A 25,894-nucleotide genomic window follows, 5' to 3' on the forward strand; every position below is an offset into this window, starting at 1 on the left:
GGTGGGGAGACTGCCTTCCCCTCTTCTGGAAAGGTCCAGCCATAGTGTGGAGGGACAGCTCCCTGTGGCTTCTGTCCCAGGTTCTGAGCTTTCACACCATCCTTCATTGGCAGAAATACAACATTAATGTAGCTAGTTTGATTTGATGTGTAAAAATCCCATCAAAGCAGAGAGAGCTTTAGCACAAGTAAGTGATTGATGACAGCAAAAATGTTTCCAAGTCCAAGGAAAAAAAGCTGAGAAAGTATACTTCTATAGTACAATATTATCTGCATTTGAAGCATTTTGGTATTTTTATTCCCTGCAGCAAGTAGAACATGATTACGTGCCAGCTCTGGGGAAAGAAAGGCAAAGAAAAGGTTCCAATTTCAGGGGCCAGTTATGTTTTTCAAGAATCAGTTACCAGTTAGATGGATATGATTGAAGCATAAACCTGGACATTTATTGTCCCGTGCCCACCTTGTCAAATCTAATCATGGGACTTGGACCTTTTAGATTCTTTTTTATTCTGATAGGTATAGGATAATACCTATCATTTCATGGCCACCTTTTCTTTCATGGCCATATTTTTTCTTTCTAATAGTGTTTTCTTAGGACTCTAAGACTTCCTGGCAATTTAATTTAATGGTAACTTGATTTAAAGCACAGGTAAAGGTCTGCGTGGTCCCTTGTGATGGACCCCTCCACCAGGACTGGGATCCGCGGGCTGCATGAGGCTCTGTCACAGCCGGGACCCTGGGCCCACGTGGCCTGTGTCTTTGCCTCTTTCCACAGCCCCAGCTCTGGGTTTCTCTCTTCCTCTTCTTACCATGGGTAAGACTTTTGTTATAAGCATCTTCGAATTCTTTTGGTAAAGAAATAGGCTATTCATAAATAAATAAACAGTGGGAGAATTTATGCTTTTCTCTTATATCAAAGTTATGAAAGGAAGTAAAATTCTTGCACTCAGGTTCTTCTGGGTTTGGGGGAGAGGGACCAAGGATAAATATGTATGAAAGCTTTCTCTCCTTCCGAATCTGAGATTAGGAGCGTTTCTCATTGTCACACCAGAGAATCATTAGGGGTGATGGGAAGAGATGTCTTTTCTATTTTTAAGTATTTAGCTAACTAAAGACATAATAGGTCAAAGTATTAGCAGCTAAAGTTCTTTACAGAGGGTAGCATCTCGTCAAAGACAGAGGGGTTGTATAGTGTGGTGACTAGTAATAGCCTTTGAGTCAGGCCAGGCTGTATACGAGGCAGCCCTTCTGCTGAGGGCTCTGTAGGCTTGGGCAAGACACCTCATCTCTGATCTTCAGTTTCCTCATCTCTAAAATAAGGACAATATTGGAAAGAAAAGCCCTCAAAGGTTGTCAAAAATCAGAAATAATACAATGCATGTAAAATAATCAGCACAAGAATAAGGGGTAATTAGTGGCAATTGTTAACATTATTCTTGTTAATAAAAATGATAATAATTCAAAAATCGAGCTTTCAGATAAGATTACTGTTTCTCCCTGATTGTAGCATTTCCAATGGAAATATTGCCACATACACCTACTCCCTCTATACCTAATATATTCAGCAGATGTTCATTGAGCTCCGTCTACAGACCAGACTTTGTATTGGGCTCTTAGGACCCAAAGGTGACTAAAAAAACAGTCCCTGCCTCTATGGGGCTGTGCTAGACGTATGAAAAGGTGGTAAAGGTGGGTCCGTTTGCCATTTTACTGGAAAGTAGGTGGCCTCGGTGGGGGAGATTCCCCGTTGATCTGGATCTTAGGAGATGAAGAGATTCTCATCGTTCTGCTGAGGATTACCCAAACAGAACTGCATGAACTAAATACAGTGTTCTCAGGAAACTGCAAGTGGACAGAGGGCCAGTGGCTAATCTGAACTTCCACTCTAGCCAGTGAACAGCAAATTGTTGCTGATGCACAAACCAGTGTTCCCAGAAGGGAGACCCCAAGTTCAGGTTCAGCCTTGGCTGTTGTCCAAGAATCCCTGGGGAGACGATCCTTCTAGGGTCCCTTTGGTGTGGGACAACCCTAAGTGTCAGTTATCCTGGAGACCTCTCATGTGTGGATCGGTCACGGACCTTCTCTGGTCCTAGGAGGTCTGGAAAACTTAGGAATGTGGGAGTTACAAATATAAGAGAGAGAGAGATCTCTAGAAGCAGATGCTTAACTGGTTAGATTTCACCAGGTGGGCTGGGAATTTTCATACTCTGGAAAGTTTCATTTCTTTGCTGTACATTTAAGTCCCGCCTACTTTGGGGATGGAACAGGGCCTAAGTTGATGTTTGGGTAGATGGTAGCCTGTGTCTGAAAATCTGTTTCTATAAAGAGGATAAAGGCTTCTCTACCCTTTTTCCTCAAGAAGCATCAGACACAGGACCAGCCTTCATGGGCGTGTGACCTTTGCACTCACATGAGGCCTCACGCTTAGAAGGGTCCCATGCTTGGTTGAGTGCTCTACTGTCACCATCTTGTAATGCTTTATTTTTTTGACAAGGGGCCCTTTGTTTTCATTTTGCGTTGTGTCCTCCGTGTTACGTAGCTTGGCCCGATCAGAAATGCTGCCTCTAGGGCTGGTGAGAAAGGGAGTGCGGCCATCCCACTAAGAATAGTCTTTGTAGATGGTGGAGCCTGTTGGTTGTGCAAAGTGGGGTCTTTATACACTCATAAGAGATTTGTAGTGCAGTTCATGGAATGCTCATCTATGAAATAATAACCAGTTTTGAGATGCTTTCTAGTATAAATGCTACAGTGATGCCGGATCAAACATGAATGCAAGAAGGTATCTTTTACTTTTTATAACTGTTGATCTGTGAACCTGGGGATGTTCCCTCACCTCGTTTTTAACTGCAAGGTGGTTGTATTTTGAATCCTTAAATCAAGAAGCCCCTGAGCTGCTTTATTACAAAGCTTGGGATACAGCATTCATCACTGTGTTCTCCTGTGTTGGAATATTAACAGGACTGGAGTCCCATAAATTATGTATCTGTTGCTGAATGTTGCTGCCAGCTGTGAGTGGCAAAGCACTTCCTTCTGTAGCTTATTTCGTTTTGCAAGATCCTTGACGTGTATCAAGGTGTCTTAACAAATGAAATGTAGTTCAAATCACAGGGCGGTTATGAATCTGTTCAAATAGATAGATTTTCCTTCTTGCCCCGGAATGTCACAATGGTGTCAGTCCATATTCTAAAATGTATGAAGTAACAACCAGGAGAGATAGAAAACAATTGACTTTGTTTTTTAATGAATACATGTCAAAGATTTTATATTAGTCATTAATTAATAAAGGAGCTGGTAAGATGTTACAACCAGTTCAGAGGAAAATCCAGAGTAGAAACATGCAGAGGCAATGGAGAATGCTGCAATGAATTTGTGTTTTCACAGTTGATTTCTTCCATGTGAGGAAAAGGATGTGGAAATTAGTTGCATCTTCACTGGATACAATTCATTTGCAGTAGTATCAGTTTTCTATAACTTACAGAGTTATAAAATAGCATAAAGATACTGAAGGTACAGACCCCCATAGAGTCAGAAAACCCAGAAGGGGGTGCTAGACCATACCTGATATTCCATTGAAAAGATACCCCAGTAATTTCTTTTTGCCCATTTCAAAGTTTTTTGACCTACCTGCGAGTTCTTCCCCCTCCTCTCCTGTAATCAGAATAATCTCAAAGATTATTCTTGATCACACAAAAAAAGGCTGGTCTCATAAAGTTCGGCCTAATTATGTACACTGGTGCAATAAGAGTGTAAATTAACCCGCAGGCCATCTTGGTTTGCTTTGCAAATATGGAGCCGTACAGTGTTAAACAACTATTAAGCCCACAACATTTACAAAAGTTTTTATAAGGAATCTTGGATTGAGCTTTTCAGAACCTCTGTTATCTGCTATCCCAAGGCTAGGAAACTGAGCCCAAGAAAATCTCCACCATTTTTCACCTATAGTACTTATAACCTTCGTTGAATTGCTCGAGGTTTTCAACATTTGCTAGCTTCCTGGCCTGGTAGCTTTCTTACCACCTGTAAGGCCAAGGACCCTGCAAACCAGGTACCAGGCCAGTTTTCCTTTTGGGAGGGGGATGGTCATAGGCATTGGCTCCCTTAATTCTTAAAGGGGCCAGTCATATCTGATTCAATGAACACTACCCTCCAATATGATACTCTAGGTAAGGCCTTGTCTGCCCAACGATATACTATGGATAGATTCTAATTAAACCTGTGAAATAACTATATTGCCATGCAAATCAAGGGGACTCAGTAACAGATTTTGAATTCTGGGGGATCTCTGGAATTGGATATCATTCTTAAATGTCTGGATTTAGCTTATCAAAGCAGAATTTACTAAATTATAAGTTAGAGATAGCATAAAAAGTAAGAGAAAAGGCAGCCTCATATATCCAAAAAATAGAACATTAAAGCAACGTCAACAGTATTCCAGACAAGTAACCACAGTAGAACTTCCCTCTTCAGTTCATTCAGTCCTGTGTCATTAATTCTTGTTCTGCTGGTTTTTGGTTCAGCAGTCTGCATTTTTGAAGCCATCTGCATGCAGACTAAAAAGAGTCCAGAAATCCAAGGAAATCCTGACTCGATCCACTAGCACAGTTTACAGATTATCTAAGCAATGTCAGTTCAGTACCCTTTGCCTAAGAGTCTATTCGTTTAAATACCAGTATTTAAAAATACCTGCTATATAGAGTCCTTTCCCAGGAAACTCTGAGATTGACCTTTCTGGCCTGTAGCTTATCGTGGAGGCTTCAGGCAAGAGTCAGAATAATACAAAGTTACCTGTAGATATTAGAGACTTAATGGTTAATTTTTACTGTTATAAATAATATCAGAATTGAGAAGAGTAAAATTCTCTATTGAGATACCCTACATAACTATTTCCTAAGAGATTTGATCAGTATTTTGCCTGCAGGTAAAAACAGACAATGAGAGCACTGATAAGTCTCCAGGGCCTTCCCATGCAATATACAATTGCAGAAATATATTAATAATATTTTACCCATACTGACTTAACCTAGGGAAGACTAAGCATCTCCTCTGATCCGACGGCTCTTCCTGTAACACAGTGAACAAATGCGGTTAGTAACACAGCAATTATGTATAGCATCTCTATCTTTATAAGGCAAAGGGAACAAATCATTATGATTTTTCTAGGACCCCTCTAGAAAATCTTAAAGATAGTTTTAGATAATCTAAAGATCGTTCTTAGCATTTAAAAATATGCTAAAAAAATTGTTTTCCCCAAAATACAGGGTTCAGTGTGGGAAAGCAAAACCATTTTCAGAGGATACTTGATATCTTTAGATACTTAAGATAGGAGCACAGGTGCCTAGGAAACAATACTTGGTTATCTATATAATCGAAGTAACAAGAAAACATTGGAAAATAAATGTAGAAAGGAACACAGTCTTAAAGAATTTAGGTCTTTTCACAAATGAGGGCCCTTGTTCCTTTTTCTTTTCTTAAATAATCAAGAACTTTTCAAGTCAACATAAAGCTCTGAAAATAATTTTCGTGAGACACAGAATCTCTGCTAGCTAGGCAGATTCCATAGGAGGTAAAGAATATCCTCTTGCAGTGTAGTCCAAGGCATTACTCAGTAAACTAAGGAAGCAAGCCATCAAAACCGAGGGAACTATGCCAAAATTTTAATGTATTTTATAGCTTTTTTTTAAAGACTCGAGTATTGTAAACCAAAGCAAGTAAAATTCATTTTCCATGTTTTGTCTTTTATTTTTCTCTTTTATATTCTGAAACAAATTTATATTTTACTTTAGAATTGCCTTTTTCATTCATTTATGCTCTCTCGAAAGTATATGATGGAGTTTTCCAGAGGCTACCTGAGTGACATTATAACAAATGCAGAAAGAGATGAGTATTTGGTTCTTGCCTATTAAGCCAGACATTAGAAAGACTTGCACAAATATTAAACAATGCCATTTTGTCTTCAAAATATTTTGTTTTGGGAAATATAGTTATTTTCCCCAAAATATATGTTATTTATGTTAAAATGCAATGGATTCATCATTGCTATTTTCAGATGAATCAATAGTTTAAAAATTTCTCAGATTTGATTTGACTTCGCTGCCGAGGGCCTGGGTTCAGTCCGTGGTCGGGGAACTAAGATCCCACGGGCCATGTGGTGCAGGAAAAAAAAAAAAACAAAAAACCAATACTCTTTTTTTTTTTTCTTCCCCCAAAACAAAAACACAGACACAATCGTATTTCCTTTTCATTACTGCACCTGGCATAGTCTCAACCACCCATTTTAATTATAATAATTAACCAAAGTAACTAACTCATATTTCATAGAGAAGATTGGGAGGAGGGAGGATGTGGATAATTGAGAACTTTCCATCACATGCAGGCATTTTAGCACAGCTAGACTCGCACAGCTCATGAATCACATGACATCAATTTCTACTGTGACATACATCACTTTTGCATCCCCTGAAAGTGGCAAAAAGGAACACGTTCATTTGACATGACACACCTCAGTTACAGCTTCTCTACAGCATACAAAAATAGGCAAACATATATAATCATATATGCTTATTATGCTTTGTAATCGAAGTTTCAGTTACTTAGAAATTATCTAGGTAGGTATCCAATGACTATCAATTAGCTCAACTTACTATTAGTCCATTGTAAGTTACCTAAAGATCTTGGGAATGATCTTTAAGTTGATATGCTATAAAACATAATTGCTGTATGTATAAAAAGTTTATCAGAATAATTAATTGAACACAAACTTAGTTTTCAAAATCTTAACCATTATATAGGCATAATATTAGCTTATTTGACTAGTTATCCTATATAAATTTAGGAGAAATCAACCCAAGTAAAACAAAATGTACATCTGCATTATATTTAACACTGATTAATCCAGAAAAAGACATACCTGTGTTATAAAACTCATCATGCAAGTCTTATTTGCCAAAGAGTTACCCTAATTTTGTGAACTTGGATTCTTAAAATATCACTGAGTTAGGGTGTATTTTCTGTGGAATAATTTTTAAGTCTAGTAAATTTAAAGTTTTAGAGGTTCAGCTTCCTTATTTTCTGTGAAGTTTAGGAATATTTAATTTATATAAACGCTTGCTTATCTTTATAAGCAAGTGCTTATAATATAAAAGATGCCATAATCTAATTTATTGGTACCCTCTGGAAACAGGAAAGCATTCCACACACAAGACGTAAAGGCCCTTCTGAACTGCAGACACGGACGCACAGAGCTTAATGGCTTCAGTCCTACAACTGCAGCCGCAAGTGAAAAGTAAACACAAAAGCACACAAAAAATCACCAGTTGAGATTTCACAGAGTTATTCTCCTTCCCAGTGGCCACGGAATTCTTAATGAATTTGAGCTCAAAATAGAAAAATATCAAACAAAAACAACCAAGAAACCAGATTCCTTGTTCTCTTTTTGCCACAGGAACATAGGTCTCTATCACCTTTCGTTGGTGATCAAGTTGTCAGACCCTGAATCTGAATTCCCCACCAAGGGGGAACAACTTGTCAGCCATGTATGAACTAGAAAGAAAAATAAAACACAAAATCAGTAAAGAGGACATGAGAACTAGAGAGAGAATCAGTGGAACGCAAGTCTGTTGCTGTGTTGGATTCACCCTGGGAGCCGTCTCGGGCAGCACAGGTTACCTGGCTCCATCAGGTACGCCCAGCAGGCATTTCGTTGGATGACCTTACAAATGTAACATGAACAGATGGCACAGACTTTACTTAATTGATCATTTAAGGAACCAGTACAACAGCTTTTTTCCTTAAGTGTTGGTAACTGACAAAGACACCTCTCCTTGGGGCCTTAGCATCTTACACGAGCATTTTTAAAATTTGAGCTAAAGTTGATTTACAATGTTGTGTTGGTTTCAGGTGGACAGCAAAGGGATCCAGTTATATATATGCCTATTCTTTTCCAGATTCTTTTCCATTATAGGTTATTACCAGATGCTGAATATAGTTCCCTGTGCTATACAGTACGTCCTTGTTGTTTATTTTATATGTAGTGGTGTGTATCTGTTAATCCCATACCCCTAATTTATCTCTCCCCACTTTCCCCTTTGGACATAAATCATAGCAATATTTTCTTAGATCAGTCTCCCAAAGCAAAAGAAATAAAAGCAAAAGTAAACAAGTAGACCTAATTAAACTATAAGCTTTTGCACAGCAAAGGGCACCATAAACAGAACGGAAGGACAACCTATGGGATGGGAGAAAATATTTGCAAATGATGCAGTCGACAAGGGCTTAATTTCCAAAATATACAAACACCTCATACATCTCAATATCAAAACAACAAACAATCAAAAAATGGCAGAAAGGGACTTTCCTGGTGGCACACTGGTGAAGAATCTGCCTGCCAGTACAGGGGACACGGGTTCAAGCCCTGGTCTGGGGAGATCCCACATGCCGCGGAGCTACTAAGCCCGTGCGCCACAACTACTGAGCCCGCATGCCACAACTACTGAAGCCCGTGTGCCTAGAGCCCGTGCTCCACAACAAGTGAAGCCACTGCAATGAGAAGCCCGCGCACCGTAATGAAGAGTAGCCCCCGCTCGCTGCAAGTAGAGAAAGTCCGCACGCAGCAACAAAGACCGAACACAGCCAAAAATAAATAAATTTTTAAAAAATATGGCAGAAGACCTAAATAGACATGCCTCCAGAGAAGACATACAGATGGCCAACAGGCACATCAAAAGATGTTCAAGGGGTTCCCTGGTGGCACAGTGGTTGAGAGTCTGCCTGCCGATGCAGGGGACACGGGTTCGTGCCCCGGTCAGGGAAGATCCCACATGTCGCGGAGCAGCTGGGCCCGTGAGCCGTGGCCGCTGGGCCTGCGCGTCCGGAGCCTGCGCTCCGCAACGGGAGAGGCCACAACAGTGGGAGGCCCGCGTACCGCCAAGAAAAAAAAGTTCAACCTAGCTAATTATTAAACGAGCATTTTGACTTATTTTAAGTGTTGAAAATCTTGAGTACTCTCCCAATATTAGCATGTTGACAATTCCATCCGGTTTCCAAGATCTGCTCTTGGGTGGGGCTCAGTGGTGAGTGTGCATGTGACCAACTGCTGGGCTTCCTTCCCTCAGGGCTCTCTCTGCTCTTGGGAACTGTCACTAACTCTTGCTTCTTTCGCAGTGACAGAGTCCAGGCCCTGTCCTATGCACAGCACACGCGGCAGCTCATCTCCTGTGGTGGTGACGGTGGGATTGTCGTCTGGAACATGGACGTGGAGAGGCAGGAGGTAGGTGCCACAGCAGCCTCGGGCCACCCCCCTCCTCAGCCACCGGGCTGGGCTCTGCAGCTCCTACCCTACTGAAAAAAGCTTCAGCCTCCCCTCCTACTCACTTCTTCTTTCTTTTATGAGTAAACCGTGAAAGAAAACATGTTGTGTCAGAAAATTTAAAAATTCTGGTATGAAAGGAGCTTCCGTTTTCTTTTTTAACCCCTCATAAATTGGCACGTAACACTTAACGTAATGGAGATTTCGTAAGAATTTCAACTGAGACTAAGCTGGTTAGACTTTAAATCTGTTGAACCATTACAACAGCAGTTCAGGCGAGAAAGAGGAAGCAGCTATTTTCAGGTGAGTAGCCGTTTGCTATAAAGTGCCTACGAAGACAGAAAGCGTAGTACTTCATGTTATTGGGGGAAGTGGTGGCTAGTGTGTGAGAAATGGTATTTGATGAAGGATCCTTAGTTTGGTATTAATAGAAATATTAGAAATATTTTTTGTGTGTTTGCGAGTCATATTCTAAGCAGTTCTCCAGTTATAAATATATACGTTGTCATTTTTTAGGCATATATTTAAGTTTTATCATAACATTCTTTTTTCAGTGAATTTTCTTTTTCCTCTTTGAGCATCTTAACAACGATTTGCTTACTGAATATCACCTTTGACAGGTACTTTGAAGTTAACCATTTTCTCATTTCCCTAGAATTATGCTGGGTGAACTTTCCTTTTGACAGTGTGTATTCTTCTAATTTATTTCCTTGCGGGATGCGAGACTTAGAAAAGCAACACTTGAAAAATTAGACAGAAGCGATTTCCCAACTTTCTTCCATACCCTCACCCCAATCTCATTTCAAGGGAGTAGTTGCTATTACCCATAATGCAGTGCCTTTCAAATACCAGTAATTAAATGCTTAAGGAGATTGAAGCTTGATTTGCTCAAACCATAAATCCACAGGAGTTCTATTAGTAACTAATTAAAATGATCCTTGCCGTCAGGACGTAGGGAATTGTGGACTGTTGCTTTTGAAAGTACCACTTGGCCCCGTGGGCGTAAAGGCAGGGATGTCGGCACAGTGTGTGCTAGCCAGGCTCCCATGTGACTCGTTATTCTGCATGGTGGCCTGTTTTGGGTGACGGACAGTCACACCTGGACTGTCCTGGCTTCTTCCCAGGCCTGACTGGCCAGACTTGGGGAGGGGAACCGCTGGGCTCTTTTCCCTCTGTGCACACAGCCTCCCTCCCTGATAGACAGAGGCCCAAAGGAGGATAACGATGTGGTGTTCCAGAGACGGAACCAGGTGGTTGGTGGGCAGTCCTCCGAGCCATCTTGCTTCAGTTATGCCTTTTGACATGAAAATATCTGGGCGCTCGGTACTTGTTGACTATCTTAAATCTTCTAGAGCGATTCAAAGCTCTAAATGAGCAGTGCTGGTTCCATCCACTTTTTGCACGTGTCCCATTTTGTAAACATACATCCCCTGAGGTGTGTCTGTGGAGCTAAGTGCCATGTGGCGCTCAGCTCGGGAGGCCTGAGGTGTAAGGAAACTGTCCCTGCCCTGAAGGGCAGGTGGCCTTTCTGGAAGAAAACACATGGGGGAGAAAACGTCAGAGAACTATTCAATGGTACAAATCGTTCAATCACAGTTGGTGTGAGTTAGAGCATCCGGGCGGAGGATTGTCATCTGCTGACGTTCTCAGCGAAGGGTCTGTGGCAGGAGGGAGCACTAAGAGCTTGACGGGCGTGAGTGCACTCTGACCAGAACAAGAAGCACCAAGGGCAAAGAGCGGGCAAAGTGGTCGTGCGCAGAGGCAGAGGCAGAGAGGAGGGGGCGGCGGCCGGGGGGTGGGCCGGCGGGGGGAGACCTCAGGTGGCTGAACACAGATCAGGCAGACATCCCATAGGTTGAACGTGTGTTTGTACAGTTAATGAAACGCAATTTCTCACAATTTTATTATTTTTTTAAGTATATATAATACAGGTTCTTTGTAGAAAAGTTAGACTGAGTACTTGTTAACAAAGAGAATGTCAATTATTCATGATACCACCACCCAGAAATACTGCCCTTCACATGTTGGCAAACATCCCTCCTTACATTTTTCTCTGCAGATACATGTCAGATTGTTTTTTGGACCAAAAAATGGAATCATACTACACATGCTGATTGTTTTTCCCCCTTTTCAGAGCCCTACTGTCAGTTCCCTCCTCATAGACACCCACTTATGTATTTCATATGTGTCCTAAACCAGCACGCTTCCTTGTAAAAGGTGTAGCGGGGTGTGTGCGTGTGTGTGTGTGTGTGTGTGTGTGTGTGTGTAAGTTGTTTGTAAATCTTCCTGATTTTCCTGCATCATAAGTGTACTGAAAAATCACAACATAGATAAGTCTTTTAGGGGTAAAATGTTGTCTTCAGCTAAAACACTTTGGATTATTTTATTAAATCTGTCTTTAAACGAATTAGGGCATGAAAATTACCAAGTAAGTGAAAGGCTTACTTCTTTTCTTCGGTTTTAATAAAATAAATAGACTAAGAATTAGAGCTCTTAAAATGTCCCCTTTTTACTTTTTTTTTTTCTGAGAAAATATGTAGCTTTCGGTTCATTTCTGCTTAAAGGTAGGGGAATAGGCTAAGTCCCTGAGTCTGTTCTATAACAGGTCTTCCTCAGAAAAGGATTACATCAACAAAGTCCTTCCTGAGCCTTTACTGTGCTGCTGTCCGTTGTGAAGCCCGGAGAGGGGAGGCCGTTGTTTACCATATTTCTCAAACTTGTTTGATCTCAGGCCTCTTTTACAGTAAGTGTCCTGTCAGTCAAATTGGCGTGCCCTGGAATTCGCTTTTGGGAAACGCTGGGGTTAGGTGTATTTTCCCCAATTCCTTGGGTTAGGTGATATATGGAAAGAGACCAATCTCTCTGCCAGAGGATGAATTTACAGAGTAGAGCATGGAACTCTAGAAGCAAATGTAGCGTCCCCCTATGGAGAATCTATAAAGATTTGATAAAATAGCTTTCAGCTTAACACATCCTTTAAACCTGTTTGACATAGTTTAGAGTACTCGCCATGGGGTTGGGGAATAGTGAACAAAGCCAGGATATTACATGACCCACGAGGCAAGGAGCAGAGCCTTACACCCTGCCAGGCCCTGTCAAGACAGAGGACCGGTAGCTTCCCTGAGAACCCGCCGCTGTGGTCAGGTTCTGTCCCTCCAATGCGGGTAGCTGCATGCATGTGTAATAGGCAGGTGTATGTAATTATACACAATCAGAGCAAATATAATTGCATATGATCAGGAAAGATGAGATAACGTCCTAAATCCTCAACATAGCTGTCAGTGGTGTGGCCCCTGCATCCCCTCCAGCCTCAGCCCTTCATACCCTTCCCTCCCCCCCTTACCCCCCCTTTTCCCTCCCCTGCTCCCCCCTTACACACACCCATGCGCTCCAGCCATCCTGCCCCTCTCTCAGCCCACTGTGCCTGGTCTCCTGCCATGCATCCCCAGGTCTCAGCTTGTTATCATTTGTCAGAGACAAAGTCCTGAACCCCAGCCTAGGTCATCCCACTCTCACAGCACTCTGAGCTTCTCCTTCTCAGGCCTCTTATCCTTACACTGATTCAGATAATAACTATTATTAATAAGATTTTCATATTGTCTTCCCTGATAAATTACAAGCTCCATGATGGTAGAGATTCTTTCTCTTCACCACTACATCCCCAGGACCTGACGCATCATAGGCATTTAGGAAATATTTTCAAAATGATTGAGAAATCACACCTCTGTTTCTTAGAAACACATCTTGATTATGTAAGTTTCGGCAGTGACACTGGTTCCACTGTCTGGGCTGCTTCTCACTGTGACCTGTTGTGTGCTTTATTTGACAAGACCCCTGAATGGTTGGACAGTGATTCCTGCCAGAAGTGCGATCAGCCTTTCTTCTGGAACTTCAAGCAGATGTGGGACAGCAAGAAAATTGGCCTGAGACAGGTGGGTGATACGGATGCTTCCTCAAAATGTAATTGTGTAGAAATAACTTTACCTTATGATCTTGGAGGAAGTAGCGCCCCTGGGCGAGAGCTGCAGTGGGAGTAAATTACTGCCCTGGAGTCACTTTGTGACCGCACGCTAGTTTATTCCCTTTCTCTCCTGTAGCTCATTCCTGCTGCATTCGGTTTCCGTAGTCACTTGGTGCCAGTAGTGAAGGGATATGATTTTAGAATTCTAGTGGCATCTAGTGAAATGTACCTTAGAATTAGAGGGGCCGTGCTTAGCTTATATTGGTACCAAACCATGAAATTATGTAAGTGATGTTTATTTCTTCTTAATTTCACTTTCCTTCCTTCCATCTTAGTTTTAGTTATTTATATCTACGTATAATACAGCATTTTCAATCTGATTCCACGGTTGGGTTTGGTCTGCCCCAAGGAAGTCAAATGCCAGTCGCCTAGCTTGAGCACGGCCAAAGTGCAGACAGTGGATTGAGTCAGGTTTCGTCCCAGTTCTTCACCCAGCAGCGAAGCCTCTGGAGGTGGCACTTCTGGACACCCAGCTTTAAGATAACCCGACCGCTGGGTGGGTCCTAGTTCATACGGTGATAATTGGAAAGCACCGAGACTGGGGAAGGGGGCGGGGTCTGAGGCCGTGGCACGATCACGTGTGCTTCCCAAACAGTCCTCATCCTGAATAAACAGTCCCAAAAGAGGAGCACCTGGCGCGTTCCTTCAGTTTCCTGGAACATTCTGGTTTAGCATCCTCACCTGGACGCTATGGGTCACACCTGAGCCTACCCGGCCAGGCCGAGGTGCGCAGCCGCAGGGAGCATGTTTTCTCTCCCTCCAGCACCACTGCCGGAAGTGCGGGAAGGCCGTCTGCGGCAAGTGCAGCTCCAAGCGCTCCTCCATCCCTCTGATGGGCTTCGAGTTTGAAGTGAGGGTGTGTGACAGCTGTCACGAGGCCATCACCGACGAGGAGTAAGTCCCAGCAATCCGCAGAATTGTCGAGGTTAAGGAGGGAGCCGGGTCTAAGAGCTTCGCCCAGCGCCGCAGCCATGACTAATAGGGCCCTAGTCCTGCTGGTTTCTAATGCAGACCGTGGCTGGTGGGCAGAGCCCTCCTTTCCACCAAGAGATCATGTTCTCTTGTGGGCAGGAGGAGAGAGTGCACGCTGAGAAATCATCTCTGTGCTCTCGTCAGTCCCAGGGGTGTGTGCCGTGAAATGTTCTTGTAGCAAACTCTCTGTCTGCTCATTTTCTTGAGAATTGCCCAGCAGTGCAGGAGCCCTGGGTTTACTTTCTAGCCCAAGCCGGTATCATTTTGGACCAAATTAGCCCACAGGCTCCAGAGCTTTTGTTTTCCAGGAAGAGTTAAGCCACTTCTCCTAAGAGGCCAGTGCCGCCAGTTGCCCAGCTGCTGAGTCTTGCTGGTCGGCCTCGCCCAATAACCCAGGACCTGAGGTTACTGTGCCGCTGTGCTTTGTTGGGGGGTGGCAGGGAGGGTGGGACAGATCCATGCTGTCTTTTCATTTTTTTAATCTATGTTCCTTTTTGTTTGGTTGGTTTTTTTGGCCACACCGCACGACATGCGGAATCTTAGTTCCTCCACCAGGGATTGAACCCGTGCCCCCTGTCATGGAAGCTCGGAGTCCTAACCACTTAGACTGCCAGGGAATTCCTCCCATGTCGTCTTTTTCATGTCAGCTGTTGTAAAACAGATGTAAACAGAATGGTCTTCACCAAGTTTCCCTTTTAGTGAATTACAACAGGATCTCATAGGGAACTTATTGCCCAATTCTCCCACCTCCACCCACCCCCACACCTGTTTAGAGTAAAATCATTTTACGTACTAGATGGGTGTCTTAAAAGCTGCATGTAGGGCTTCCCTGGTGGCACAGTGGTTGAGAGTCCGCCTGCCGATGCAGGGGACGCGGGTTCGTGCCCCGGTCCGGGAAGATCCCACATGCCGCGGAGCGGCTGGGCCCGTGAGCCATGGCCGCTGGGCCTGCGCGTCCGGAGCCTGTGCTCCGCAACGGGAGGGACCACAACGGTGAGAGGCCCCCGAACCGAAAAAAAAAAAAAAAAAAAAAAAAAAGCATCAGAGGAGGTCAGCATTTAAAGGAAATTCTTGGCAAATTAATAAAACAAAGCGTTCTCTTACAGATAACCCTAATGTTAATGTATGTGTTTTTTTCATTCTTATTTAGTCATAGCAAATGTTAAGTAAGATGCCCTTGCATAAGTAAGCATTTATGTTCATTGGTTATGTTCTGCTCATCGTATGTGGTGAAATTAATGAGTTCTCATTAAATTAGAGAGCTGCAAGAGACAGGATATTCTAGTTTAATTCTTCATTGAAGACACAGACCCAGAGAGTCTAAGTGACTACAAATTAAACCTAATTCTTTAATTCTAAATATTTTAAAGTGATCAGTTTTGGGATACTGAAGATCTGTTCTCTAGATTGAGCAATTAACAGCCATCTTCAGGGAGCCCATTGCCGAGGAGCGGCGACGTGAAACATGATTAGAAAACTGCAGTCTCCTTCCACGTCCCTGTCCCCTTTCCCACATCACTGTTTCTTCTGCTTTCTTCTCCGTGGGAACATGTGCATTGCCTCTAGAGTACCTAGGCAGTTGACCAGCCTTCTTACTAAAAAAAATACACAGATTAAAAAACTAAAAAGCAAATAACATTGTTTGTTTATGTATTGTTTTACTTGTCAAAGCATCAGAATGCCACAGAAAAACCAGATCTGCAGTTATACCAGGGAAAAGAGGAGAAAGAATGAAGAGCCCTTAGATGAGAATGACAGTCTTGGGCGTTTTAACAAGTGTGCTTTTTTTTTTAATGCAATAGACAAAGGTAGACTATTTTACCAGCAAGTCCTTCTGAGATCAAACTCAGCAAAAGCACTGTGGGTCGTTTTAAAGATTTGTTTACAGCACAGGTAGAGAGCCTCACAGACTCAATCAGAGCAACAAAATCTCCAAAAGGACGTTTAGAAACTTCAACATCGTTTGACCATTTTGGAGAGTATAAGAATCCTTTTACCCTTTTTTAAAAAAAATCATAACATGTCACCAGGGAATAAAAGTAGCTCTGAGGAGCATTCCTTTTTTCTTTTTTCTTTTTTTTTTGCGGTACGCGGGCCTCTCACTGCTGTGGCCTCTCCTGTCGCGGACCACAGGCTCCGGATGCGCAGGCTCAGCGGCCATGGCTCACGGGCCCAGCCACAACGTGGCATGTCGGATCTTCCCGGACCGGGGCACGAACCCGCTTCCCCTGCATCGGCAGGCGGACTCTCAACCACTGTGCCACCAGGGAAGCCCCATTTTTTTTAAATTTATTAATTTATTTATTTTTGGCTGCATTGAGTCTTCGTTGCTGCATGTGGGCTTTCTCTAGTTGCGGTGAGCAGGCTTCTTATTGCTGTGGCTTATCTTGTTGTAGAGCACAGGCTTTAGGTGCACAGGCTTCAGTAGTTGTGGTGCACGGGCTCAGTAGTTGTGGCTCGCGGGCTCTAGAGCACGGGCTCTAGAGCACAGGCTCAGTAGTTGTGGCGCACGGGCTTAGTTGCTCTGCAGCATGTGGGATCTTCCCGGATCAGGGCTCGAACCCGTGTCCCCTGCATTGCCAGGCGGATTCTTAACCACTGCACCACCAGGGAAGTCCCAGGAGCGTTTCTAATAGTGAAGTCACTTTAGCCATTTGGCTAAAAATTAGAGCTTAATGTCACTCTAGATCTTCTTCCTTTATATACTACTGCCTTTCACTCTTGGAAACTCTCTTTGCTCCCTCCAGGCGTGCACCCACGGCGACCTTCCACGACAGTAAACATAACATCGTGCATGTGCATTTTGATGCCACCAGAGGATGGTTACTGACTTCGGGAACTGACAAGGTTATTAAGGTAGGATGCTCTCTTATCTTAGAAGCTTTCCATCTTTGGCTCTGTGTAAATATACAGGAGCCCCAAGACCACATGAGGTCTGCTCCAAAGCTTACCCTTGGCAGTGAGCATTTTTGAGAACCTGCTACCTGCCGTGAACAGTCACTGGCTGTGCACACCAAAATAAGACATGGCTCTCGCCTGAAAGGAACAGCTAGTCTACTGGGGACATACTTTTAGAAAGACAGTTAATAATAGGTCGCATGTTCAGCAGCCCAAAGAGTAATATGGACAAGAATTACTGGACGAGTTCAGGAGCTGGAGATAGTGCTGCTGGAGATGGCTTCAGGAGGGGGTTTGAGCTGAGCATTGAATGAGCCAACAAGTAATAAACAAGATCTTTTCCCCGTGAGATCAGTTACCCAGGAGCAGTCCTCCAGGGCCTGAGGACTGCGCTAGACCACGTGGATTTTGTGACACAGCAGAGGCACAGGACTGAAGGGGCCACACCTGTGTCATTCTCTGAGGCACCCAGAGGCTCAGGCTTGCCTCGTTCACTGAGCCCTACTTCCTGGGCCCGTTCTGGTCCCTTCTTGGAGGCAGCAGCAGGATGGGGCAGTTGAAATAACCCCCTTTGGAAGCCACCAGACCTCTGTGACTTTGAGCACGTTTAAAGTAAATTCTGGGAGGCTTGGTTCCTTTATTTTTGAAAATGAGACATTTCGTAGAACTGTTTGGAAGATGAGATGAGATATAGAAAGGACACAGCACATCTTGGTACCCATTTGTTGCCTCATATGTTACTTCCCTTCCCCCTTGAATGAATCTAATCTGCCTTTATTCTCCATCAGCCGGATTAAAATTTCCAGCTGCCATTGTCCTGTTTTTGAGGGTTATGTTGAACTTTTTGATGGACAAATACTATTTTATAGATTTATAAATGATGTTCGTATAGTACTTAGCTCCTTGTTAAGTTAAAAAATACACTTGAATTCAGTTACCAGGACTGCGGATGCTCAACACAGTTGAATGGTAGTTCATCAGAGATCTTCTTCTTTTTACAGTTGTGGGATATGACCCCGGTTGTGTCTTGATGCCCCTTCCAGGCACCAGAAAGATAGTATTTACTCAAGAAACGGTTGTTCTAACCTAAATCATGACTGGAGCTGTAAAGCAGATGCGTGAGTGGTGGGAGAGAAGCTGAAGAGCTGAGCTGAGCTTGCGTGTGACCCGCACACACGGCGGTGAGCGGTCGGGGAGCTCTTGCGAGGGAACTCTTGCAACTTGTTCATACGATATAAAAGAGGATATTTTTTTAACAAGTGGTTTATACAGTCTGGCTGTGCTACCTTGTTTTGAGTATACTGCAAACTCAGTGTGGGGTGTTTTAAGTTTTATATTTTTCACCACTTCGTTTTAGTTGTTGCTTTGTGTGTCGGAGAAATGAGGCGTGTATAACCGTTCAGGGTGTTTTCGGTAGTTATAAAGTAGTTTCCGTGTTTCCTTCACTTGGACACGTATCTCGTGGTCGGCATCTTTTTCTTCTCTATGTATCCACCCTCGGCTTCATCGGCTGTTCCCCAGAGTGTACGTATTCACAGTTTATTTGCAGTGTTTCTGCTTTCGTAGAAATCCCCTCCCATTGAGAGACCTGGAAAACCATTCATGTGGATTTCCCAGCTGACTCTTGAATCGCCTGAGAGTGATCTGTTTGTGATATCTAGGTCGTACATGTTCTCATGGAGTGGAAATGACCTTGTGTTTCTGCCTCAGTTTTTCTCTGTCTTTCCTGCATTAAAAACAAATGTTGTGAGAAAGCCACTCGCAGCCACAGAGTAGATTATCATAACTCAGGCCTTCAACTCTCAGTGCCTGGATCATTTCTAATTCAGCTGGAGCTTTCTGAGCCTTTTAGGTTTTAGTTTTATTGACACAGCTCCCTGTCGCTCTTCATATTAAACACAAAACAACAAAACCCTGTGTCCTTCAAGAATAGTGTCTTTAAAATGCGTTGTTCTATGTGATGTCACCTCTGAACTTGAACATGTTCATTGCTGCGAGGTTGTATCCTGCTTTATTCCTCACCGTCTGTATTTTCTTCTTTCAAAACGAGATATTTAAAGATTTTTATCTTCATGTATTTTATGAGAACACTTTGCACACTTTCATACTAAAATTGTGTGATCTGAGACATAAAAGGTACTGAATCCTACAGTTCATGCTGTGTTCCAGTTGGGAATGTAAAAAAAAAAAAGAGGGGGAGGGGGAGGCTTTAGGAGATGAATCTAAACGCTAATTTTAAGGGAATCCACTCAAACTTGATAAATTGAGATATTCTTGTGTGTAGTGACTCAACTTGGGATATTGAAGTTCTTTTTTAAAATCTTATTTTTGGGGGCTTCCCTGGTGGCGCAGTGGTTGAGAGTCCCCCTGCCGATGCAGGGGACGCGGGTTCGTGCCCTGGTCCAGGAGGATCCCACATGCCGCGGAGTGGCTGGGCCCGTGGGCCATGGCTGCTGAGCCTGCGCGTCCGGAGCCTGTGCTCCGCAGCGGGAGAGGCCATGGCAGTGAGAGGCCCGCGTATCGCAAAGAAAAAAAAAAAATCTTATGTTCATTTGTAAAAATAGAATTGAAATTAGCAGCAGGCATGAGCTATGTGCTCGCCCCGTTCTAAGCACTTTACACAAGTGCCACCTCATTCAGCCCTCACCTGTCAGGAGCATTGGGGGATCCCCAGGTCCTTGGGGTTCATCAGGTTAATTAAGCAGAGCCTCGCAGTTAAACAGGCCAATTACTTGCCCTTCCCTATCTGAGCCCTACCTCCACAGGATCTTGTTCTCTTTTGATCTGACAATTTGGGGTGGTAGTAGTTGAACTCCTCCCTATTTTTTTTTCCTCTTTTCCTGAAAGTAATTTTTCCCCCTCGTGATCATTAATTTTCTTTCTAACTGGGAGAAGGCCTCCCAGCCATACTTGGATTATCCCTCCCCCAACACTGACCAAGTGTGCTTCTGGGGGACGGGCTTCCTTGAGATGATTCTGCTGCTGCAGCTTTGGGAAGCAGGACAGTGGGTGTGCCCCATGCAGCCATGGTACATGACAGCCATGACCTGGGACATCAGGGCAGATGGGCCCATGTGACCATACTCTAAGGTTGTGTACACACACACACACACACACACACAGCAATTACCACTTATCACTTAACTGCCACTTCCACACAATCCTTGCTTGCCATCAGCCAAAGCCATCATAACTAACTTGAGTCTCTTCTGCATGACTGCTCTGTGAGAGAGCTTTAAAAAGGGAATTTAAAATACTCAAATATTGGGCTTCCCTGGTGGTGCAGTGGTTCAGAGTCCGCCTGCCGATGCAGGGGACACGGGTTTGTGCCCTGGTCCGGGAAGATCCCACATGCCGCAGAGCGGCTGGGCCCGTGAGCCATGGCCGCTGAGCCTGCGCGTCCGGAGCCTGTGCTCCGCAGCGGGAGAGGCCACAACAGTGAGAGGCCTGCATACCGCAAAAAAACAAAAAAACTCATATCTATTTTGTAGTTTACTACTAGAACCTGGAGCCACTTAAGTTGTATGTAATAAAGGACTGTGTGTTGGAAATGAGTTGTAGGAAAGAATCGCTATGTTTTCCCTTCCTGAACTTTGGAGCCCGGCCTGTGTATAGAGAGGCAAGCACAGCGATAGGGAGACGGTGGATCAGGTGCGCGGCAGACCTGACGTGGATCTGAGTTCGGTCTCGATGAGCTCAGACCCCACTGGGAAAGCTGATTGTCTCCTTTGGACCACATGTGACACCGTGGTCCCTCTGGTCTGTGACCCTGCACTTCAGTCCAGCCATCTCCCTCCCAGCCTGTCTGTATCCCAGCCCACAGGGCCACTCAGAGGTTGAAACCACTGGACACCTCGTTGGTGACGAGAGTCACGATCAGTAACCACAGATATGTCAAGGTATCCGTTGCCCTGCCTTTTCCTTTCTCCTCATTTGTGTAGGTGCTTGAACTTGGTGAGAAGCGCTTAGCACGCCAACTGTGTGTGTCTATAATACTGTGAATTCTTGAGTATTACATTATCTCCACCATTTTTGTAACTCGTAGATATGTGTTGGTGTCGGGGTGCCTTCCAAGCATTTTTATGGAATAGAGGCTTCATTCATTAGGAGTGGGAGCTGGTGCCAGCGCTTGGCTTTTCTCCTGTCTGGGTTAACTCTCATAGTTCTTGTTTTACCCCACTGGAATTGCACTTTATATATATTTTTTGCTCTGTTACTTCAACATACAGAAGCTCTGGCAAGTAAAGCCTAACAGGATTATGCTGGGAAAGTGGCAAACCCGCACATACCGTGCACGTGGCTGTCCTCCATTGGGTAGGATAGAACCAATCACATGCTCTCAGTTTCTCCAAAGAAATGATGTTACTGGAACCTTTAACTGCCTGGGTTGTCTCCACAGTAGCACAAGTGGTTTTAAGTACTTGGAGTCATGTGTCTTTTTATCTGAGGTCAATCAACCATGATGTATTTCTTACTGGATTGTTTGAATTATTCAAAGAATCATAAAATCACAAAAACTGGAAGGGATCTTCAGACATCTAGAATGTTCCAAGCACAAAACACTATAGTCACACCAGGCAGTTAGAGATCGCAGAGGTATCAACAAGGGAAACCTGAAAGAATTTTCGAGGAACAGTTGTTTTAGAACATTAACTGGTAATGGCGTGAGGGGGAGCAATGACTTCCAGCCTCGAGGCAGGGAGCTCTCGGAACCGGGTCTGTTCCTCTCATTGTAGGCACAGCCTTTGGCCCCAGGCTGTGGTTCCAAGCGGATGGGTATGTGCAGTGAGGTGCTTCCTGCAGGTCTCCATCAGCATAAACTCCTTCCTACACTCTTCCCCACAGACCACCCCAGCTACAAAGTTTAAGTGGAAATCCAGGGGCACTGAAAGCCCACCTCACCCTCTGTGTGTGGGTTGGCGCTGAGCCAGTCTCTTCATTGACCTTCTTATGGAACATTGCCTTTCTTTTCCTGTTTTAAGGTTCATTTTTTCAAAAGCAGAATTTATTTTTTTCTTAACATTAATCAGTTTTTAACGCCTGAATTTTGCCTTTTAAGCAAGGAACTAGATCTAAACTATGTTATCAAAGTTACTGGACATAAATATCCATTAAATGACATTCCTTTGGTTTGGCCTTTTCATAGTAGTTTAATTGTATATAAATGACCTTGTCCACTAAGATTTATATTTTAAAGTGAAGGAAAGCATTTTGCCAAAAACATTCTTTTTTTCCTCTCCTTTAAAACAAAGTTATGTTTTTCTGGATGTGCAAGTGCCTATCTAGCGACATGACTGGGAAACAGAGATTAAGTCCATCTTGAGCACTGAGGGATCTAGATGACCCTTGAGACTCCAATTCTCGTCCAGTCCAACCCTTTGTTGAGTGTCCACCACACTCCAGGCTTTGAACCAGGCCCAGGGTCACGAGGTCCATCCTGTCGCCTAGATGGATCATTTCAGTGCCAGGTGGTAAATCCAGTGACAGAGGGCTGTGGGGTCCTGTTCCAGGAGCTGCGCAGGTGCTCCTACCCGCACGGGTGGAGCCAGGGGACCTTGCAGAGGAAAGGGCTTCTGAGCTGAGAGTTAAAGGATGAGTTGTTGTGAGCCCAGGCTGTGGGAGCAGCGTAAAGAAAGGCCCAGGACCTGCATCAGCCTGGTGCTCGGGGCCCACAGGCGGTTTGGAGCTGCCAGAGAACATCAAGTGCACAACTGCAGTCCTGGAGCCTGAGCTCTTGTCACCGTGAGATGCAGATGCTCGTGGCCACAGAGAGAGGCAGCACACGGTTCACCACGCACCTCTACCCAGAGAGTCAAGTTTCCCTGCAGCTGAGGCTGGTATCAAAGTTTCTTTTTCTTTGTAAGTACCTGGAGTTATTATCCTAAAATGACCCCTGGTAACTAATTTTTGAACTTTGTTGGGGGCACAGCCCCTCACTGGAGGCTGTGAGGTGGGGCTGGAGACCACTGCTTGCACAGACTTGGCCTGGATAAGCTTACGGCATACTGATTCCACTATTACCTGGGGGCCCAGGTTAGGAGCTCCCCTTTGAAAAAGGACAGGCCTTGACCTGTGGAGGAGGTTGTTCTGGACAGCAGTGGCACTGCACCCACACGGCCTTCCCGTGAGCAAGCAGGCCACTGCTGCCCTCATTTCCCTCTGGCTTTGAATCGTTCTTGCAAGTAATGGTCATTTCAGTACAATGTGGTAAATGTGATAAATCCTCATCGCAGTGGCACTCGCCAAGCGGAAGGGAATGTTCTTTCTCAATTCGGCGACAGTAAAAGAGCTCAGGCAGCCACCGCCCTGGAGACCCGACTCTACCGAGCAGGGGCATCCCGGCGTCCCACCGCGGGCCTCGGTACTTCCTAGTACTGATACTTGTATTCCATCCACTTGCCTTTATCCTTCAGTGCCCAAATATCATGTGTCCGTAACTTAATTCAGGGACATCCATATTTTTAGTTTGTAATTTTGCCTTTAAACATTATCCTTTCCACCAAGAAGCCTGTTTAGGCCAAACACAAGAAAGCAGGGTGTAAAATTAGATCTGTCCAACACTGGAATGGGATTCCTCTTTTGTGTTTCTTTTGCCAGGGAATTTTGGAACAGACAGTATGTAGCCCCTTGTCTATTTATAGTGGAATAGATGTGGAGATTAAAAGCCTTGAGTAGAAGTTGAATTCAATGATTGTTCCTAAGATCCCTTCCAATCCGTGATCCTATGATTCCATGACTGTTATTACTAAACTGACCTAACCATTACCAGTGACCCGCCTGCACGTGGCTGACTTCACTCAGGTCAACGGGAGCATATCCCACTGCCTTTGTCTTGTGTCACATCAAGTAAACTGCTTCCAGTATTTTCCCGTCTAGAGCCCAGGAGGTTTGAAAAAGATGGTGAAGGTGCAAGTCAATCATAGTACCATCTCATTAAAAACAAATACCTCAAAATGTTCACCTTCGTGAGTGTACAGAAGTGTATCTGACTTTCTTGGGAGAGAAGGGGAATTGCAGGTCGGCTTAAAGGTTAGTTTTACAATGTGACTTTGATATTTAGGATCCTTTCTCCTTTTTATCCCCCTTGGTTCTCTGGGAAGCATGAGAGGGTAAACTGTAACACAAAAAGGAGAAATGGTTTGAAAAAAGTATTTCACTTATACACACTTTTTCTTTCATTTAAATGGATGGCTGCCTTATGTTAGTAGCATATGAAGTATGGACCAAAATACTTGTGTCGCTGGTAACCACTGTATACTTACATATTTGTGTTTTACGCCATCTGCTTTTTTTTCAAATGTACTGTCATTTTGCAGAAGAAAATCTTTATATGAAAAGTCCAAAAACTGTTACTAACTGGACAACCGGGAAGGTGCTAGCCCCACATTCGTGCCTGCCTGCCACTGTCCCCACAACAGGGGACACGGACGCTTCCACCCTGCACGCCCACCAGTCTACAGCCACGTTGGAACCTGGCTGCAGCGGGCGTGTTGCTTTATGGATGTCTTTTTATTTCTTTTTGAAATGAGATTCTCCAAGGGGTCAGGCTGAAAATGTAATACGCCCAAAGCTGGAAGAGATTTATCAAATGTGGTTCTAGCCAAACCCTGCTGGCATTGCCACACCCTCTGCCACTAGATTCCCCCAACCAGACCAAGCAGTCTTGACATTGACTTCCTGAATGTGATTAGGTGGGAATAAGCAGGGATTTCCCACTATGTTAAATGTATCCAGTTCTCCATTCAAATGCTGCTGAATGTCGTGAACGTTTCTGAACTCTGCTCACTTTCCCACTGTGCTTCCCGCTAACCAAAATGAATGTGTAGCCATGACCAATGTCAAAGACTCAATGCAAGCTACCGCCACGGTTTAAAATAAATCTCTGGAAGCCTTCCTGCACCTGTGGTCCTGTCATTGTTGTCGAGCTGTGCCATGTGACACACACGCACTCCAGCAGCCCTGCGTTGGCGTTCACCATGGCTGGCTGAGCAGACCTTTTTATTTTGTTTATTTTTCACACAAGGCTGCTTTACCTGTGGCTGATAAACTTTCCAAATGAAGGAGAGAGGACTCAGGAAAAATACAGCCAGGAAAAGCCTTCGTAAAAATTCATGAGGCCCATTTTACAGATAAGTGGGAAGAAGTCGATGACTTACTTGCACGCTGTCAAAGGGCCGGTGGGAGGGGCGGCTGGGTTGCCCCTCCTCCATCCAGCCTGCCCTTGCCCGCCCCGCCCCCCCCCCACCCAGCACCGCCCCCCCCCAGCACCGCCCACACCCAGCACCGCCCACACCCAGCACCGCGGCAGCCCCCCGCGTCCTCCTTCAGGAAAGGAGAGATTCATGCCCGGGGGGCCGCTGCTCACTGATCTTCCAGGCGGACTCACCAGAAAGCCCCTTCCTAGGGGCTCCTCGGCTGACAGCCTGGACCTGAGCACCGCAGGCACGTCTGAAGGCCCCGCACCGTGGGACTGGGTGAGCGGTGCCCAGCTGGGTTCTCCTCCGCTGTGGGTTTATTTCGCCGTGACCATCCAGAACGTGTAGGGAGCTATCCTAAATCTGTCCACCGATTTTTGTTACAACTTTCCCCAGCGTCACTAAGACATAAAATGTAAATAGCTTAGAAGTTTTACCAAACAGTAGCGCCGGAATGCCAGGTGCGTAATTCAAGCCACTTTTTTTTTTAACATCTTTATTGGAG

General features: G+C 44.4%; 2 protein-coding genes across 6 annotated transcripts in view; one reads left to right on the forward strand and one right to left on the reverse strand.

The window, feature by feature from the left end:
- The window catches only part of WDFY2 (WD repeat and FYVE domain containing 2), a 183,287-nt gene that overhangs the window by 153,435 nt on the left and 3,958 nt on the right, over nt 1–25,894 (forward strand). For 2 of the 3 annotated variants that reach the window (XM_027116392.1, XM_027116394.1), the window contains exons 8-11: nt 9,159–9,264; nt 13,134–13,235; nt 14,088–14,218; nt 17,044–17,152. In XM_027116392.1, the coding sequence (XP_026972193.1) occupies nt 9,159–9,264; nt 13,134–13,235; nt 14,088–14,218; nt 17,044–17,152 (448 nt within the window). Of the gene's footprint in view, nt 1–9,158; nt 9,265–13,133; nt 13,236–14,087; nt 14,219–17,043; nt 17,153–18,195; nt 19,344–25,894 lie in introns of those variants that run through there. The other variant, XM_027116393.1, reaches the window with a different exon arrangement.
- The window catches only part of DHRS12 (dehydrogenase/reductase 12), a 60,336-nt gene continuing 38,265 nt past the window's right edge, over nt 3,824–25,894 (reverse strand). Inside the window, exons 10-11 of one of the 3 annotated variants that reach the window (XR_003434781.1) lie at nt 25,581–25,790; nt 3,824–5,060 (exon numbers count right to left, since the gene is read on the reverse strand). Coding sequence is in view for 1 of the 3 variants with exons in the window: in XM_027116386.1 (XP_026972187.1) it covers nt 25,788–25,790 (3 nt within the window). In the remaining 2 variants the exon portion in view is untranslated. Of the gene's footprint in view, nt 5,061–25,487; nt 25,791–25,894 lie in introns of those variants that run through there. The other 2 variants (XM_027116386.1, XR_003434780.1) reach the window with 2 other exon arrangements.

Source organism: Aethalodelphis obliquidens, unplaced genomic scaffold (genome assembly GCF_003676395.1).
Source record: "Aethalodelphis obliquidens isolate GAN/ISIS:26980383/991018 unplaced genomic scaffold, ASM367639v1 scaffold16, whole genome shotgun sequence".
Lineage (NCBI taxonomy): Eukaryota > Metazoa > Chordata > Mammalia > Artiodactyla > Delphinidae > Aethalodelphis > Aethalodelphis obliquidens.